Source organism: Pleurodeles waltl, chromosome 2_2 (assembly GCF_031143425.1).
Source record: "Pleurodeles waltl isolate 20211129_DDA chromosome 2_2, aPleWal1.hap1.20221129, whole genome shotgun sequence".
Lineage (NCBI taxonomy): Eukaryota > Metazoa > Chordata > Amphibia > Caudata > Salamandridae > Pleurodeles > Pleurodeles waltl.
In genome coordinates this window covers 1,161,352,673-1,161,372,169 of record NC_090439.1, presented here as the reverse complement: position 1 = coordinate 1,161,372,169, position 19,497 = coordinate 1,161,352,673, and the positions used below count along the sequence as shown (strand labels likewise).

Here is a 19,497-nt window from a genome sequence, read left to right as displayed (position 1 = left end):
TCTGCTCGCAAGCACGCCATCGAACTTTGGGACCTCCTAGACTCCACTGCCCCGGACGTTGCCTTCCTGACGGAGACCTGGCTGAACGCCACCTCAGCACCAGACATTGCCATAGCCATCCCACAGGGCTACAAGATCTCCCGCAGAGACCGTGCCAACGGAGTGGGAGGAGGAATCGCCATCATCCACAAAGACTCCATCAAAATCTCAACGAACACCGATGACACCCTCACCACCGCCGAGCACATGCACTTCCAGATCCACACCGACCCCAACACCACCCTCAGAGGAACTCTCATCTACAGACCTCCCGGACCCCGCCCACAGTTCAGTGACACCATCGCTGACCTCATCAGCACCCACGCCCTCGCTTCCACGGACTACATCCTCCTCGGGGACCTGAACTTCCACCTCGAGAACAACGACGCCAACTCCACCGCCCTGATCGACAACCTCGCCAACCTCGGACTCAAACAGCTAGTAACGACACCCACTCACGCTGCTGGACACACGCTTGACCTCATCTTCTCCGCAAGCCCCCACGTCTCCTTCAACCACACCACCGAACCACACTGGACCGACCACAGATGCGTCCACTTCACCTTCAGAAAACCCACCACACACCACTGCACCCAACAGCTACCACGCCGCTGCTGGGCCAAGGTCACCGGGGACCAACTGACTACCGCCCTCGCCCTGAGACCACCCACCAACCCCACCGACCCAGACACTGCCGCGACCAACCTCACACAGTGGATCAACGACTGCGCCAACACCCTCGCCCCTCTCAAGACCTTTACAACCAACCACACCAACAAGAAAGCCGCCTGGTTCACCGAGAACCTCCGTATCTCCAAGCACACCTGTCGGAAGCTGGAGAAGAAATAGCTCCACGACCGAACACCAGACAACCACACAGCCCTCAAGAGTGCCACCCGCAGACATCACCAACTCATCAGGACCGCCAAGAAGACCGCCTTCAAGGACCGCCTAGACAACAACGCACACAACACCAAAGAGCTCTTCAGCATCGTGAAAGAACTCTCCAACCCCAGCTCCATCACCAACGACATCCCGCCATCTCAAGACCTGTGCGACTCCCTGGCCACCTTCTTCCACCGCAAGATCACCGACATCCACAACAGCTTCAACCCCGACCCCCCCTCACCCACCACCGAGTCCACCACCCCTGCGACTACCACTCGCACCAGTCGCCTGACCGCCTGGTCCAGCGTCAGCGACGAAGACACCATCAAAACCATGAACTCCATCCACTCCGGATCCCCATCGGACCCCTGCCCTAACCACGTCTTCAACAAAGCCAGCTCAGCCATCGCGCCCCACCTCCGGAAAACAATCAACTGTTCCTTCGAGACAGCAACCTTCCCAGAAAGCTGGAAGCACGCCGAGATCAACGCCCTTCTGAAGAAGCCCAAGGCGGACCTCAAGAACTTCCGTCCCATCTCCCTGCTCCCTTTCCCGGCAAAAGTGACCGAGAAGATTGTCAACAAACAGCTGACCCGCTACCTCGAAGTCAACAACATCCTGGACCCGTCCCAATCTGGTTTTCGCAGTAACCACAGCACCGAGACCGCCCTCATTGCCGCCACTGACGACATCCTGACCCTGATGGACAAAGGATAAACAGCTGCCCTCATCCTCCTGGACCTATCAGCAGCCTTAGGGTGCGGTGGCAGACCGTGTCAATCAGCACGCCTCCATGACGCCGGTATCCAAGAGAAGGCCCTGGCCTGGACCACATCCTTCCTCTCCGGCAGAACCCAGAGCGTCCGCCTCCCACCCTTCCGCTCCAAAACCACTGAGATTATCTGCGGCGTCCCACAGGGATCCTCCCTCAGCCCGACACTGTTCAATATCTACATGGCCCCCCTCGCCCACGTCGCACGACAACACAACCTCAACATCATCTCCTACGCCGACGACACCCAGCTGATCATATCCCTCACCGAAGATCCCGACACCGCCAAAGCTAACCTCCACCGAGGAATGAAGGCCATAGCCGACTGGATGAAGGACAGCAGACTGAAGCTGAACTCAGACAAGACGGAGGTCCTCATTCTCGGACCCACCCCATCAGCCTGGGACGACTCTTGGTGGCCCACGTCACTAGGCACAGCCCCGGAACCCACGGACCACGCGCGCAACCTGGGGGTCATCCTCGACTCCACTCTCTCCATGACCAGGCAAGTCAACGCCATCTCCGCGTCCTGCTTCAACACCCTCCGTATGCTCCGCAGGATCTTCAAATGGATCCCCCTTGACACGAGAAAACCGTTACCCAGGCCCTCATCACCAACAGATTCGACTACGGGAACGCCCTCTACTCAGGAACTACAAACAAGCTCCTGAGACGACTCCAACGCATCCAGAACGCCTCGGCCCGACTCATCCTCGATGTCCCCCGCCGCAGCCACATCACACTCCACCTAAGAGGCCTGCACTGGCTCCCCATCAACAAAAGGATCACCTTCAAGCTCCTGATCCACGCACACAAAGCACTGCACAACACCGGACCCACCTACCTCAACAACCGACTCAGCTTCCACACCCCCACCCGAAGCCTCCGCTCAGCCAACCTCGCCCTCGCCACAGTCCCCCGCATCCGAAAAACCACAGCCGGCGGCAGATCCTTCTCCTACCTCGCCGCCAAGACCTGGAACACTCTCCCCACCATCCTACGACAGACCCAGGACCTGCTGGCCTTCAGAAGACTCCTCAAGACCTGGCTCTTCGACCAGTAGCACCACCCCCCCCAGCGCCTTGAGACCCTTGCGGGTATGTAGCGCGCTTTAGAAATGCAGTGATTGATTGATTGATTGATGAATAGACACACTAAAGAATATACACTAAACGCATACTTTTATGACACTTTAAAAAATCAAAATACAGTCCTAGTGCGTGTTGTGTATAGTCGTGACTATAAAAACAAACTGAATAGTGGGAATAACGGCTGCAAATAAACAGAATATTAGACTGAATTGCAATACTAGAAAGGTATTTCATGGTTTTCCTGCATTTGGTTTTCAGCTCCTTGCCGCTAACTAAGCTCTCTTAGCACCACCCATAGTCTGTTTGAGTTTCTTAGGTGGACTTCCTGTTCGCCTGCATTGAACAGATGTATTGTTCCGTAAGAGAGCTCATGTCTCATCAAAGTGACGAGGTTGTGTGGTGACCCGAGGATCTTGACTGTGGCCTTTGAAAAGGTGCGTACAGCTCCCAGCTGCACGAGCCCAGTCTCTCAGCTCCGTGGATGTGCAAACATTCCTGTCTGCGCAATAATTTGTGCTCAGTTTAAGTAATCTTTTGAGATTGTTTTTAAAACAAGGGGCCTCTTATTCAATGTTATTAAAAATATCAATTAACATGAACTTTCACCTTCTCTATTAAACATGAACCGCTTGAATTCCACACATAATATACTAGGTTGCTAAAACCAATGTTAAACAATGTAGAACATTGTTGACTTTGAATTACATATATAAACAATTGCTAAACAAACAAAACATATTGGGACTAACATTATATTCGTGCTGACAATATTAATTCTGAATAATTGTGTGCCCTTGATTAGCAGAGCGCCAGGTCTGTCCTCCGGCAAAGACTCCAAGGAGAAACACGAGTCTTGCCGTTGACTCACTCTGGGTGTAGAGTGGAGGTCCGGTCCGACCACAGCAGATGCTCCCATCCCATCTCTGCAAACCTGATGCCCCTGCGCTGAGATTGTCTAAGTGAAAAAATGTCCGCGCTGCCTGTTTACATTGAGTCTGCTAACTGTGTTTAGTAAGGTTGTGATCAGACTGTACCAGTCACCAAGGAGGGCAGCTCTACCAGGCTAATCTAGTGCACATACTGCAAGCTTAAGAGGCTTCTAGAATAAGTTCACATGTAGTAAAGTTTTCTAGAAGGCAGGTGCACTAATGAGAAATGTAGAAATTCAGAATGAGGCTGATACACGTAGAGCAGTTGTTGTAAATTCACAAGTGCAATCCTTTCTCTGGTCGAGGCATGCGCTTCAGGTTATTGCTTTATAAGGTCCAGTAAAACATATGACCTCTCAGTGTTCAGATAGTACCTTACTAAATGTCCTTACCTCGCTAGAAAATAACTTCTGGGCCCAGATACTGATCCCACGGGACCGCGGTAATGGGTGTGGAGCAGGAGAGGCATAAGGAGACATTATTATTGTACTTTTATAAAGCACATGGCTACCTTGACGAGGTTTCTCGGCGCTAGTCAATTCCCGTATGCAAGAATCCGATATTTCTGGAGCGGGCCCAATCAATAAAAGTTGATGATGTAAAGAACCAGGTTTTAAGCAGTTTACAAAAGACCTTCAAAGAGAGAGAGGCTCCTAGTTCTTGAGGCATGGTTTTCCAGAGCTTATGGCCCAAGCACGCAAACGACTGACCTCTTTGGTGAGTATTCATGACTGTGGGAACTGCTGCTAACTCAAGATTACTAGAGGGAAGTGGGTGCTTGGAGCTGTCCCAACCCTCCAGAGATCTCAGATACAGAGGCCTGCTGTTAGAAGGACATCTGTGCATATAGCACAAAGCTTTAAAATGGTCGCCCCAGGGCACAGGTACCCTTTGCAATTTGCAGAGCAGGCTAAATGAGGAAGAGTATTTGGGAGGGCGAAGTAACAGGCGGGCGGCTGCATTTTGCGCCACCCGAAGGCATCCAATCAAACCTTTGGAGACTCCTAAATAAATAAGTTACCAGAGCTTGGACTACAGTCCTTTGAGCTGAGGCCCCAGAAGGCCTGTCCTGTGCTCCTAGGATGACCCCGTCACATGTGAGGACAGTGGGGTTGGCCTTCCGCTGATTATTGTTGACCTATGGACACCCCGTTCTTGCAGACAGATTGTCAACAGTAATATATATACCAGTGACAAAAATGGCACTTCCTGTCCCAGTGCAGTTGAAGGCACCTTGGGCCCTTCCTTCTCCCCAGAAGTCTCCCTGTGTGACATAAGCCAGTGTTCCCTCGTATGAGCGGCCTTCTCTGACTGACTCTTTATTTCACACCTCCACTAATGACCCTGGTGGGGGTGTAGTCCTGTGCCGGTGATACTCCGGTTTTTGTAAAAGTCTTCTCTCCGCTGCACCATAGAAGTTCACCAAACCCCGAGTTGGTCCCAGATATGCCCGAGTGGTGCTTACCTTCAGACACCTCCAAGACTGAACTCCCCACTTCTGGGACCGGGGGAGCACACGAGCATGCACTCTATACTTCAGGTATTTCTGAACCAAGAATTAAGGTTGCCTCAAAGGCTTGTAGGTTGGTTCTCATCTTTGATGCCAGCAATGCCATGACCACTGGATGCAGAACAGTGGTGCACAGCTGCTTGTACCAGCCAGCTGAGGGCCTGCCCTTACCCTCCTGTAGAAACATATAGTGATTGATGTCAGTGCTAGACTAGACCACCGCAACTGCTTGTGTGCTGGATTACTCACTCGGTGCACACAGTGCTGAGTTTGCAGCCTTGGCGGGAGTGAGCTTAGTTCGCAGACTCTAAAATGACCCCTGGTCGGCGGTGTCTGACAGAATTGATTTCCAGCTGCGCCGCTGCATATAAAGTTGTGTGAACAATCTGTCAATCTCTGTAGAGCTGCATCTCACTACATCAGCCGGGGCCAAGGTCCCTCAGTATCTCTCTGGCTCCCCTATGTTAAGTTTGTCTCAAAGTTGGCAAGCTATCTTGGTCAAAAGTTCAGTTTTATGAAATTCTCTCCTGGATCCCTTCTGAAACTCTTCAGGCCCGCTTGCTTTTATAACAGCACTTCTGACTCTGCTACACAACCCACTGAATTAAAACCAGGACCAGGAAACCCACGGAAGCGTGCGGTATACAAATGTAATTATCGATTAATTGAAGCCACTGCTTAAAGGTCCTTTGCGATCCATGTCACTCCTTGGAGAATGCTACAATCAGGGCTTAATTTGTGCTTGTTCTTTCCGGTGCTGAGCACCGGCACTTATTTTTGAGGGCCGACACATAATCTTCTGCCTCAAGCATTTACTGCGAGCAAAAGACACATATGGGAAAGACGGAGGAACAGAAAAACGACAAAGCGTCACAGTGGGAGAAAGCAGAAAGCTGCAAGAGTGAGCTGAAGGGGCAGGGAGTGTACGGAAACGTATTATAGAGTCCCGAGATGGCTTCGGGTTTACCCTACCTCAGTATTCTGTGTTCGCACATTTAATTGTTGCAGCCGCATACATAAGAGGAGGACTTAGGGCACCGGCACGTTTGTACTTGCAAATTAAACACTGGGTACAATCCCACAAATGTTGGGGGAATGGTGGTGGGGGGAGTAGGGAGCTTTGATCCACAAGCCCCAACAATGCTGTTGATGGGCTAAAAATGATATTTCTAGTCGCCTGTACTGGGGGAGGCATTTCTTTCACCCGCCACCCATGCCCATGGCGAGAAATGGACTTCGAAAGTGCTGTTCTGTTTTGCTCAACTCTCCCCGAGTCTTTTAGGTCTCCTTGTCTATCACATCATCATAGCACACTGGGAGTGAAGACACCGAATAGTTCAACCAGTATCTCCCTCCCATGTTGACCTTCAAGTTTATGAGCCCGAGGATTATGGGAGACGCATTGGTGGTCTTCGGTGGTGTAGCAGTGGCCATAGAGACGCGGGCATGCATTGGTGGGCACAAACTCCCTGTTTGTGCAGCACTTTGTGTTCTCCTGTGTTGTCATGCCAGGTGTCTGCATCCTCAAGACCACTGGTGGTCTGGCTTCATGTCCTTGCTTTCCTCCTCAGCAGAGCACCACACTAGTATATATCTGAGTGTAGGCCCACTGCAGCAGAGTAAAGTATCTCCTCACTTGGGTTTGGGGTGGGGGGGCACTGATAATTGGTGGTGGAGACTGATGGGAATACAGACTTTTTTTCCCTGCACCCCTCTTCTCGAAGTATCTGGTGTGGGTGTGCGGGGGTGGTTGGGGGTGCGCACGCTGTTTGGTTATGACACGATGGCTTGAAGAAAGGGTGGTGGTCCATGAGTTGGTCCCTGCTAACTATCCGTGGACAGCGTCGCCCACTGGATTCCATGGTTTAGAGCACAGTGCTCAGTGCCCATCCAGCCAGACAGCTGCCTCCCCTCTTCCTTCCATGTACAAAGGCTGGGATGAAGCCTGTTAAACTGACCACTGCTCTGGTTTGCGGAGGATCTCAAAATTGAGCCATTGCCCTTACTGGGGCAGTGGCTCCCTATGGGTGTCCTGGACTACGAGAGAGGTCGCTCCTGCAACTCTAGGCCGAGGCACTGATGTGCGTAGAGAACCCTGCCCTGCATTGGGAGATCTCGACTTCCACTAGTAATGAATGAGATATGACACTTTAAGTCAATCCGATCCCTTAGGCCCACAAATCAAGGTGTCAAATTCCCTGCAACCGCGGAGGCATGCAGACATGATTCTCCAACCAGATAGGTTCCCTACTAATATTTGGAACTTTGGTGGATCCTCCAGCTATCCTTCAGGACTGGAGGCCCCTGAGCACAGAGCAGAGTTTTGAATCACTTTGTCCTGTGGTGTCCTCCCTTTCCAGTCACAGTGACTTAGCATCTCATAATTGTCGAGCTTTGTCGTTTTTGTTTTGGGAGGAGCATTGCTTCTGCCTTGGGTGGACTCACCTCTGATGTCAAGGAATATAGAGGAAATGTCCAGCAGGTGTGGAAGCCAGAATGTCCATGAGAAACCTAGTCTAGCCTTCGAGGATCCGATAGCAGCCTAGTGGTTCTGGGTAATGGTGCTAAGAACCAATTGACATCCATTGAGTCCTAAAATAAAATATTTTAGTGTTTGGACTTTGATTTTTTAATGCACACTTGGGGTCTTATCAAGCCTTCTTGGATGGGTTGGACCTTCTGGGTCTCATTTGTTTTGCTTTTTATCCCCACCCCCTGAAGAGTGTTTAAGATTTGAAGTGGAATCTTTGGTTTTACCCTTGTCCCCATGCTTATCTTGAGATTTTTCACCATCTTTCTTCTTATTGTTCTCTTTGTCACTCCCTGTATGAACTTTTCTGTTCACCCTTGTTCTGACCCATTTGTCTGCCTTCTTTCCCAATTCTTGGGGAGAGGTCAGATCAGAGTCCACCAAGTACTGGTGCAACAAATCAGACACAATTATTAAGAATATGCTCTCCCAGGATCAAGTTATACAGGCTGTCATAATCAGTAACTTTACTGCCATGTAACCACCCCTCCAAGGCCTTCACTGAATGGTCAATGAAATCAACCCAGTCTTGTGAAGACTCCTTTTTGGTCTCTCTGAACTTTATCCTGTACTGTTCAGTAGTTAAGCCATAACCATCCAGGAGTGCATTCTTAAGAACTTTGTAATCATTGGCTTCATTTTCTTCCACAGTAAGGAGCCTATCCCTACCTTTTCCACTAAATGATAGCCATAGGATAGCAGCCCACTGCCTTTGAGGGACATCCTGTACAGCACAGGCCCTCTCAAGTGCAGCAAACCACTTGTTAATGTCACCCCCCTCCTTATAAGGGGGAACTATCTTGTGCAGATTCCTGGAATCATGCTCTTTTGCAGGATGACTATGGGGAATACTGCTGCTGCCACCATGGGTTTCTAAACCCAACTTCTGTCTTTCCTTCTCTACTTCTAAGGTCTGTCTATCCAAATCGAGCTGTTGCTTCTTGAGCTTCAGTCTGGTTTGTTCCACTCTCAATCTATTGAGCTCCCTTTCTAACATTCTGTCATCAGGGTGGGTGGGAGGGAAATGCCTTGAAACAGAAGTATGGTGAGAATGGACAGAAGGAGACCTGTCCCTTACAGAAGGCACCCTAACAGCTTGGTTAACAGAAACATCACTTCTACTGTCGTGAGAAGGAATACTCTTGCTATGATGTGAGACACCACCATCTGTATGGTGTGACTCCACATCAGTACCAACTATGCTAGACTGTCTAGTAATGGGCAGGGTAGGAAGTTTCTTTCCTGAATCTTTTCCTTGGGGAGTCCCAGGATCAGATTGGGAACCATTGGCTACTTTTTCAACAGATGGGGCCCTTTTGGCCTTATCTTGTTCTCTAAGCATGTTAAGCAACAATTCCAAGGAAGGATTCTTCCCTACACTCAAACCTCTTTTTGTGCAGAGACTCCTTGCTCCTTTCCAGCTAAGGTGGTCATATGCAAGTTTGGACAGATCAACATTTTGGCCTGTGCCAGACATTTTAGAAAGAGTTTAAGTGATAGAAAAAGTGAAGAAAAAGTTTTTCCGAACTTTTGGAAAGACAGAAAAAAACTTTTAAAACTTTTTAAGAACTATTTGAAAGTTTAGAAGTACTTTTCAGCACTTAGAAAAGAGTGAAAAGAGGAAATGCAAAAACTTTTTAGTTATGTGTACACACACTGACCTTGTTTTGTATATTTTTCTCTTATGAAAAGTACAATGACCAGAGTGGTAAGTAGTCTCAAAGCACTTATCCCACCACTGCACAACCAATGTAGGAGGCTGGACTGGCTTGTAGTGAGTACCAAGGGGTACTTACACCTTGCACCAGGCCCAGGTATCCCTTATTAGTGTATAGGGTGTCTAGCAGCTTAGGCTGATAGATAATGGTAGCTTAGCAGAGCAGCTTAGGCTGAACTAGGAGACGAGTGAAGCTCCTACAGTACCACTAGTGTCACTTGCACAATATCATAAGAAAACACAATACACAGATATACTAAAAATAAAGGTACTTTATTTTTATGACAATATGCCAAAGTATCTCAGAGTGTACCCTCAGTATGAGGATAGCAAATATACACAAGATATATGTACACAACACCAAAAATATGCAGTATAGTCTTAGAAAACAGTGCAAACAATGTATAGTTACAATAGGATGCAATGGGGACACATAGGGATAGGGGCAACACAAACCATATACTCCAAAAGTGGAATGCAAACCACGAATGGACCCCAAACCTATGTGGCCTTGTAGAGGGTCGCTGGGACTATTAGAAAATAGTTAGGGTTAGAAAAATAGCCCACCCCAAGACCCTGAAAAGTGAGTGCAAAGTGCACTAAAGTTCCCCAAAGGACATAGAAGTCGTGATAGGGGAATTCTGCAGGAAAGACACAAACCAGCAATGCAACAACAATGGATTTCCAGTCGAGGGTACCTGTGGAACAAGGGGACCAAGTCCAAAAGTCACAAGCAAGTCGGAGATGGGCAGATGCCCAGGAAATGCCAGCTGTGGGTGCAAAGAAGCTGCTACTGGACAGTAGAAGCTGAGGATTCTGCAGGAACGACAAGGGCTAGAGACTTCCCCTTTGGAGCATGGATCCCCCACGCCGTGGAGAGTCGTGCAGAAGTGTTTTCCCGCCGAAAGACCGCCAACAAGCCTTGCTAGCTGCAAATCGTGCGGTTAGGGATTTTGGATGCTGCTGTGGCCCAGGAGGGACCAGGATGTCGCCAATTGCGTCTGGGGACAGAGGGGGCGTCGAGCAAGACAAGGAGCCCTCTCAGAAGCAGGCAGCACCCGCAGAAGTGCCGGAACAGGCACTACGAAGAAGAGTGAAACGGTGCTCACCCGAAGTTGCATAAAGGGGTCCCACGTCGCCGGAGACCAACTTAGAAAGTCGTGCAATGCAGGTTAGAGTGCCGTGGACCCAGGCTTGGCTGTGCACAAAGGATTTCCGCCGGAAGTGCACGGAAGCTGGAGTAGCTGCAAAAGACGCAGTTCCCAGCAATGCAGTCTGGCGTGGGGAGGCAAGGACTTACCTCCACCAAACTTGGACTGAAGAGTCACTGGACTGTGGGAGTCACTTGGACAGAGTTGCTGGAATCAAGGGACCTCGCTCGTCGTGCTGAGAGGAGACCCAGAGTACCGGTAATGCAGTTCTTTGGTGCCTGCGGTTGCAGGGGGAAGATTCCGTTGACCCACGGGAGATTTCTTCGGAGTTTCTAGTGCAGAGAGGAGCAGACTACCCCCACAGCATGCACCACCAGGAAAACAGTCGAGAAGGCAGCAGGATCAGCGTTACAGAGTTGCAGTAGTCGTCTTTGCTACTTTGTTGCAGTTTTGCAGGCTTCCAGCGCGGTCATCAGTCGATTCCTTGGCAGAAGGTGAAGAGAGAGATGCAGAGGAACTCTGATGAGCTCTTGCATTCGTTATCTCAAGAATCCCCAGAGACAGAGACCCTAAATAGCCAGAAAAGAGGGTTTGGCTACCTAGGAGAGAGGATAGGCTAGCAACACCTGAAGGAGCCTATCAGAAGGAGTCTCTGACGTCACCTGGTGGCACTGGCCACTCCGAGCAGTCCAGTGTGCCAGCAGCACCTCTGTTTCCAAGATGGCAGAGGTCTGGAGCACACTGGAGGAGCTCTGGACACCTCCCAGGGGAGGTGCAGGTCAGGGGAGTGGGCACTCCCCTTTCCTTTGTCCAGTTTCGCGCCAGAGCAGGGCTAAGGGGTCCCTGAACCGGTGTAGACTGGCTTATGCAGAAATGGGCACCATGTGTGCCCATGAAAGCATTTCCAGAGGCTGGGGGAGGCTACTCCTCCCCTGCCTTCACACCATTTTCCAAAGGGAGAGGGTGTAACACCCTCTCTCAGAGGAAGTCCTTTGTTCTGCCATCCTGGGCCAGGCCTGGCTGGACCCCAGGAGGGCAGAAACCTGTCTGAGGGGTTGGCAGCAGCAGCAGCACCTGCATTGAAACCCCAGGAAAGGCAGTTTGGCAGTACCAGGGTCTGTGCTACAGACCACTGGGATCATGGGATTGTGCCAACTATGCCAGGATGGCATAGAGGGGGCAATTCCATGATCATAGACATGTTACAAGGCCATATTCGGAGTTACCATTGTGAAGCTACATATAGGTAGTGACCTATATGTAGTGCACGCGTGTAATGGTGTCCCCGCACTCACAACGTCCTGGGAATTGGCCCTGAACAATGTGGGGGCACCTTGGCTAGTGCCAGGGTGCCCTCACACTAAGTAACTTTGCACCTAACCTTTACCAGGTAAAGGTTAGTCATATAGGTGACTTATAAGTTACTTAAGTGCAGTGGTAAATGGATGTGAAATAACGTGGACGTTATTTCACTCAGGCTGCAGTGGCAGGCCTGTGTAAGAATTGTCTGAGCTCCCTATGGGTGGCAAAAGAAATGCTGCAGCCCATAGGGATCTCCTGGAACCCCAATACGCTGGGTACCTCAGTACCATATACTAGGGAATTATAAGAGTTTTCCAGTAAGCCAATGTAAATTGATAAAATTGGTCACTAGCCTGTTAGTGACAATTTGAAAGAAATGAGAGAGCATAACCACTGAGTTTCTGGTTAGCAGAGCCTCAGTGAGACAGTTAGTCACTACACAGTTAACACATACATATAGGCCACAAACTTATGAGCACTAGGGTCCTGACTAGCAGGGTCTCAGTGACACATAACAAACATACTGAAAACATAGGGTTTTCACTATGAGCACCGGGCCCTGGCTAGCAGGATCCCAGTGAGACAGTGAAAACACCCTGACCTACACTCACAAACAGGCCAAAAGTGGGGGTAACAAGGCTAGAAAGAGGCTACTTTCTCACAGTCTTATCAAGCCTTCTTGGATGGGTTGGACCTTCTGGGTCTCATTTGTTTTGCATTTTAAGTGCCCCACATGTTCTGATTGTAAATAGTCGTGTTTCATGTGAAGAACTATCATGGACCTGACACTAACTTTTACTCTGTAACCAGTGTGTGTGATGATGTGGGTGATCGCTGACCTATTCCACCTTTTGGAGTAAGTCATTAATGCTTAGTTCAGCTGCCAATGGTGTTGAGTAGCTAAAGGGCGTCTTAGCTAGCCTTATGCATCTAACTTGGTACACTGCAATACTCATCAGCAACACGGTGTGTGAAGGACTGTCCATGGACACAGGCCAGGTACGTAGTCTCAACAACATTTCTTGCTCCCTGCAGTCGGGTGTAGTGTTGGTGTACCATTCACTCCCAGCAGTCTAGGGCCCCATCCTTCACACTGGTGTGGAGGTTGAACTTTAGGAGAGTTCAGTTCATCTGTGGCTCCCTGGTTGTAGTGGTGAGTGTGAGTCTAACTTAAATCTTGTTAATGGAAAGCCAAAGTGGAGGAGAAGAGAACAGAAATGTGGGGCTGCAAGAGCAGTGCTAACATCTCCTAGGAGTAGAAGAACAAAAGACACAGGCAGATTAACAGAGCCTGGTGGACAACCATTCTGTAAAGATGTTTTCTATTGTGACTTACTGCTTGTGACAACATGCCTTCAGGCTACTTCACTGTATAATGATCTAATCCCTCACCCTTTAAATACACATTCCTAGCTCACCTCCAATGTATACAGTGCAAACCTCTACACCCTACGAAATGCTTAAGCTGCTCTCTGCTTTGTTTGCTTCCACTCAACTGAATTAATGCATGTTCTTTCCTCTTCACTAGATGCCACAAGATGCAGGAGTCCTTGCTCAGCTCTGCCAGCGGGTTTAGTAACTACAGAGGCATCCTGAACTGGTGTGTTATCATGTTGGTGAGTAGCAATGACAACCGGACAGTCTCTCCTATTGATGGCCCGTTGATGAAGTGGAGAAGTGTGGCTCAATGGTTAGAGCGGCAGACCCTGAAGCAGAGATCTGGCTCAAGACCAGGGTTCAAGTCCCGCTTCGACAGGTCTTGGGCTCAATTCCCCTTGACCAGATAATTCTCGCCTCGGTGCCTAATCTAATTCATGGGTCCCACTCTGCAACTCTGGGCAATAGCTTGCTTAATCTCCACAACGGCCCCAACAGCGCTTGGATGCCTGGCTTCACCCTGGGGGTGCTCAGGAGTTGGTGCCTCACAGGGAAAAGCCAGGAGGGGTTCCATAGCGGTATGAGTACAGCGCCTTGAGACCCTAACGGGTGAGTAGTGCGCTATACAAGTGCTAATTTACATTTACATTTTGATATTTTATTTATTCAATAATTCTGTGCTTCTCCACGGAGATGCAGAATTGAGCATTAAACATTCAACAAGTTAGACTTACAGGAGGGGAATTCAAAGGATCTGCTGTTCTCATCAAGTTGTGATTTCTATGCCAGTGCTCTGTTTGACACATCTTGTACCATCAGTAAGGTTCTATGTCTGACAAATCTTGTACCACCAGTAAAATCGAAGTATTGCACAATTTGCTATGAGAGTAATGGAGTAAGGTGCAGAAAATGCAGCTTTCCATTATCAAAACTGAGCACAATAGGACGAGATTCAAGTTCCAATTTCATGATCCGGCCGGAACAATATGCTTCAACTGCATTTTGTTGCCATCAATTTCCCGAGTATTATAGTTAGTTATTTAATGAATTCTAGTAATGCAATGTGTTACTAATCTTTTCTATTTTGTGGTAAAAAGATTACGCAAAGTATTAGATGGAATAATTTAAAAATTTGCCAAATCTTTATTATCTGTGCGCAAGCTTTCAAAGAAATACCAGCCATGACCATCTCGTATCTGGTGTCCTCAGTAGAAGGATTGTGTAGGAAGCTGGCTCTGTATATATAGTCTATCAAAGTGAGATATAATGTGCACAGAGTCCGGGGGTCCCCCAGAGGCTTAACTGAGGCTAAAGTAGATAATATTAATGCTCTATTTTGTGGTAGTGTGGTCGAGCAGTTAGGCTTATCAGAGGCCAGTGCAAAGCATTTGTTGTACACACACAGACAATAGAAGAAGCACACACTCAATGACTTAATTCCATACCAAAGGTTTTTATACAGCAAAAATATATTTTTTCTTAATTTATTTCTAGAACCACAAAATTCAAGTTGCGGGTAGGTACTTCAATAGATTTGTATTTCACACGTATATCAATAGTACTTTGTTTGAAATCGATACATTATCAGTTTTTTAAATATTGGCTATTATCTGTTTTAAAAGTTGACGGTGCAATTTTCAGAAACCGTTCCTGGGAGAGCGGGGGAGCAGAGAAAGGTTAGTATGATTTACAGGTAAGTACTTGACTTACAGTTCTGGCCTCCAGGGGTCAAGAAGTCCACAGGTTGGGGTTCAGGGTAACCCCAAACACCCACCACCAGCAACACGGGGCTGACCGGGTGCAGAGGTCAAAGTTGAGGCAAATTTAATATGGGCTCCTATGGAGACTGTGGGCACTCCAAATCAGGCCTGCCTGCAGGTAAGTACCCGTGGCTTCAGAGGGCAGACCTGGGGGGGGGTTTAGCGGAGCACTGGGAGGGCCACAAGTAGGCACCTAATGTACACCCTCAACGGCACTGAGGCAACGGGGGCAGGGTGCAAACAAGGCGTTGGGTTGCCAGTGCTAGTCTATGAGAGGATCCCGGGGTCACTCAGATGCTGCAGGCGAGGTCCAGGGGGTCGGCTTGGACAAACCACAGGCTGGACAGAGAGGAGGGCCATCTGCTGAACTTACCTGCACCAGAGGTCAGGTTTTCCAAGACCTTGGGGCTGCAGGTGCACTGGCCATTTAGGCGTCCAAAATCGTCGTCCAGAGCTTTTGCGGTTGTGGGGGGGGGGGGTCCTTGCGATTCCCTCTGCAGGTGTCCCAGTGGAGGGGTGGAGAGGTCAACCCAGGGTGGGCACTTGCTCACAATCACCTGGGAACTCTCTAGCTGGTTTGGCCTCCTGGTCACCAGCCAAAGGCGTCTGGTGCAGGGTGGTCAGTACTCACGGAGCCGGAGGAGGCTGTGGAGTCCCTTGGTTGTTGATTCTTTGTAGACAGGGTCGTTGTCCTCGGGAGTTCTCGATCCTGTGTGGTGCAGGGCAGTCCTCTGGAGCTTGGCAGAGATCGCTGGTCCCGCTGGATGCGTCACTTTCTTTGTGCAGGTTCTCTGAAGCAGGAGACCGACCGGTAGGGCTGTGACCAAGTCAATTTGTCATTCTTCTTCTCTGTGGGGTTTCAGTTATGCAGTCCTTCTTGTGAGATTGCCTGGAATCTGACGACTTAGGCTTAAAGGAGCTCTTAAATCCTGGATTTAGGGTGTTACAGGGGTCAGAGGGCAGTAGCCAATGGGTACTTTCCCTGAGGGTAGCTACACCCTTCCTGTGTTCATTCCCTTTGCGGAGGGGGACACAGACCTAACCCTATTGGTCCCTGTCCTCCAAACCAAGATGGAGGATTGTGCGGGGAGGGGGTCACCTCAGCTCTGAGCACCTTAGGGGAGGTCCTAGCTGGGGTGGTCTCTTATCCCTGTTTTTCCTAATTTTCCCACTGGACTTGCTGCCAAAATTGTGGCTTTGTCCCGGGGGGGGGGGGGCAACACCACTAGCTTGGGTGTCCTGGGGCACTGTAACAAGAGGCTTGAGCCTTTAAGGCTCACCGACCGGTGTCACAGTTTCTGCAGGGGAGGTCTGAAGCACCTCCACCCAGGACAGGCTTTGTTTCTAGCCACAGAGAGCACAAAGGCTCTCACCCCATGTGGTCCGAAACTTGTCTGAAATTGGCAGGCTAGCACAGACCATTCAGTCCTGCACTGAAGGGATGGCTAAAATACAGGGGGTATCTCTAAGATGCCCTCTGGGTGTATTGTTCAATAAATCCAACATTGTCATCAGTGTGGAATTATTGTGCGGAGAAGGTTGATACCAAACTTCCTAGTATTCAGTGAAGCCATTATGGAGCTGTGGAGTTCGTAATGACAAACTCCCAGACCATATACTCAATATAGCCACACTGCACTTACAATGTCTAAGAATGGACTTAGACACCGTAGGGGCATATTGTTCTTGCAGCTATGCCCTCACCTGTGAGAGAGTGCACCCTGCCTTAGGGCTGTAAGTCCTGCTAGAGGGGTGTTGATTTACATTTAAAAATTTGAAAGTTCTCAACAACCTTGAGTTTACACCTGCAGCTCAAAGCAGTCCCTTTACATAATGGTGGCGGGGGATTGTGGGATCTTGAGAGACCCTTACTCAAGCCCAGAAATGAATTCCTTTGAGATTTTGTGGTAGGGGAATAGAAGAGATTAAGATACTTGCAGTGAAACCCCTGGGCACTCTATCCCAAAAATAAAGTTGTGGGAATAAGGAGAATGGTGCAGCTAGAAAAGTTATTCCCCAGGTTTGAATCCACTAAAGGCCAATATCTACTTTGTCTTAGGAACCCTCAAAAGACACTGGGATAGCCATTCATAATTTAGTAGCTCAAATACACAGGAAAAAAGATGTTGGTTAAGGAGATGGAGAAACGATGGCATATTAGACCTAAAATAGTTCGTAGTGTGCAGGGGGCGGGAAACTGGGTAGAAAATTATGTATAATTGGTACATGACCCCACTAAAACTCAAATGATTGTCCTCGCGAGCGGAGAGTAAATGTTTGAGACATGGAGAGGAGGGCTCTTCATACATATGTGGCAGATCAACCTTATTATATTGGAAAGAGATTCTGAGCCACATCAGGGGAAGGTTGAACTTCCCATTACCACATGACCCAGCAGTCCTAATTTTAGGAATGAACTAGTGCAAAGGGAAGGCATGTCAAGGAGGGAGAAACAAGAAATCATACTCAACTTTAAGGCCAATAGCCCCCCTGGAGGTCACTTGGAGGCATTACAACATAAGAGATTTGGATGAATTTTTTGTCTTCACGTGTTCACATTTGAACATTACAATTTGGCAAAATGTTTTATAATCTCTTTTCTGAAAGATTAAGTTCGCTTTTGATCTCTTGTAATAAACATCAGTTTGCATTTCAAGATGTCACCCTTTGATCCAACTGCCTAATTCATTGACTCAGTTTTATAGTTAAAGTGGTTTTACTTATCACAATCTGTAGAGAGACCTTTGCAGCAGGGCTGAGTAGGAAATTAGTTTATGATCCTCAGTTGGCCACAGTCCACATTCAGAGGTTTGTTTGGACATATTTGCTTCCAAAGCCTGATGGTTTTTAAAAATATTTTAATATCCGAAGTCAAACCTAGTTAATCGTAATAATTGGTGTACTTTTACGTGGTATCTCCTGTTGTGCCACATGACGTAACAGGTAATTTAAAAACACTGGATTGAGTTGAGCCGCGCCTCTTAGCTGGAATGAAACCATAATAAGCATCAGTCTCCATTAAGTTTGAAACTCTACAACATTGGTTACTTAGGGCAGTGGTTCCCAACCTGTGGTGCGGGGACCCCTGGGGGTCCGCAAAGCCTCAGGGGGTCCACGACTGCTTAGTAAATTTAATATTAACAGATTAGGTCCCCAGCTTTCAGTAATGACTCATTGGGGGTGGTCCTCGGATTCCAAGAATGATTCAGTGGGGGTCGCCGTGTTCCAGTACTAATAAAGTGGGGGGCCACAGAAGTCAAAAGGTTGGCAATCACTGCTGTACAACATTGAGACATAACATATTTTTTAAAGCCCCCCAGCATAATAAAAAGGCTATTCAAGTTATCATACATAACTAACTCCATCATTCGATACCATGTATGCATTCATTTATTAAAATTTAGGCTGGATTGCAAATAGATATTGAGCACAAGTATGTGTTTCCCATTACTTTCATCATAGACCATCAATCATCAGTCTTGCAGTTGTATTCCCTCCTCTGTCAGCATTATTTCCTCATAGGACAGTGTTAGGTACCTTTGCAGACTTGCCCAGATCACTTTTGCCGTGGCCACTCTTTTCGTTGTCATTCTAGATTCGATGCAGACTGTCCAGATAATGTCTCATGAGCACACAGCAGACGGACATTGGTGCTCAGTTGCCTCATTGTATTTCTTCAGAGCCTCACTAGACTGGCACATTTCTAGTCTTAGAGAATGTAGGCACACAGCTCAGCTGTGTCCTGGTTAATCCACAAAGCTGAGGCTAGCCAACTCCAGATGTCATGGGACATATCTTCCTTTCTTTGCTGTTTTGTTGGAAGTATTTACTGTTAACACGTCTACCTTGCCAGTTTACTAAAACTTGGAACATTTTACGAGCTTCTGAATTTGTAGTTGTACATCCCATGTGCCCATTAGATTATCTTCATGTACATGTATTGTGTTACTACGTGTTGACCTGTTCTTTGGCTGTGGTTTGACAAATTTCAATTGCAGTGAAATGAAGCCTGGTTAAATACAAGAAAGACAGGTGTGTACACAGTGTGGAATATTAGTGGGCAAAATATCCCCGCTCGCTTGGATCACTTGTGCAAATCTTGACTAGCACAGTGTCTCTGCATCTGATAACTTGTGGTTTTGATAGCATTCTAGATTGATTAAGATACTGATCATGATGTAGCCGAGATAAGCTGTGGCACTCCTGGTTTTCAGGAAATGGTGCTAGATGTTTGCCCGTGCTTTAACACATTGTCACAACATTGTTGTCGTCAAGGCAGTTTGACATTGTCACACACAGTCTGACCTTAGGTAGTTATACCTGTCTGAGTCCAATGGGAACTTCGCAAGAGAGTATAGCAGTTCAGTACTGGGCGTAGTCTGAGGTGCTTCCAGAGGGCAGTTACCAAGCGCTCTGCAAGAAATAGTGTGG

The 19,497-nt window shown here is 48.3% G+C and overlaps 1 protein-coding gene across 1 annotated transcript in view; it reads left to right on the top strand.

The window, feature by feature from the left end:
* DGAT1 (diacylglycerol O-acyltransferase 1) overlaps nucleotides 1-19,497 on the top strand; it is a 228,025-nt gene that overhangs the window by 42,772 nt on the left and 165,756 nt on the right. Inside the window, exon 2 of the mRNA XM_069221103.1 lies at nucleotides 13,458-13,545. Coding sequence (XP_069077204.1) covers nucleotides 13,458-13,545 — 88 coding nt within the window. The remainder of the gene's footprint in view (nucleotides 1-13,457; nucleotides 13,546-19,497) is intronic.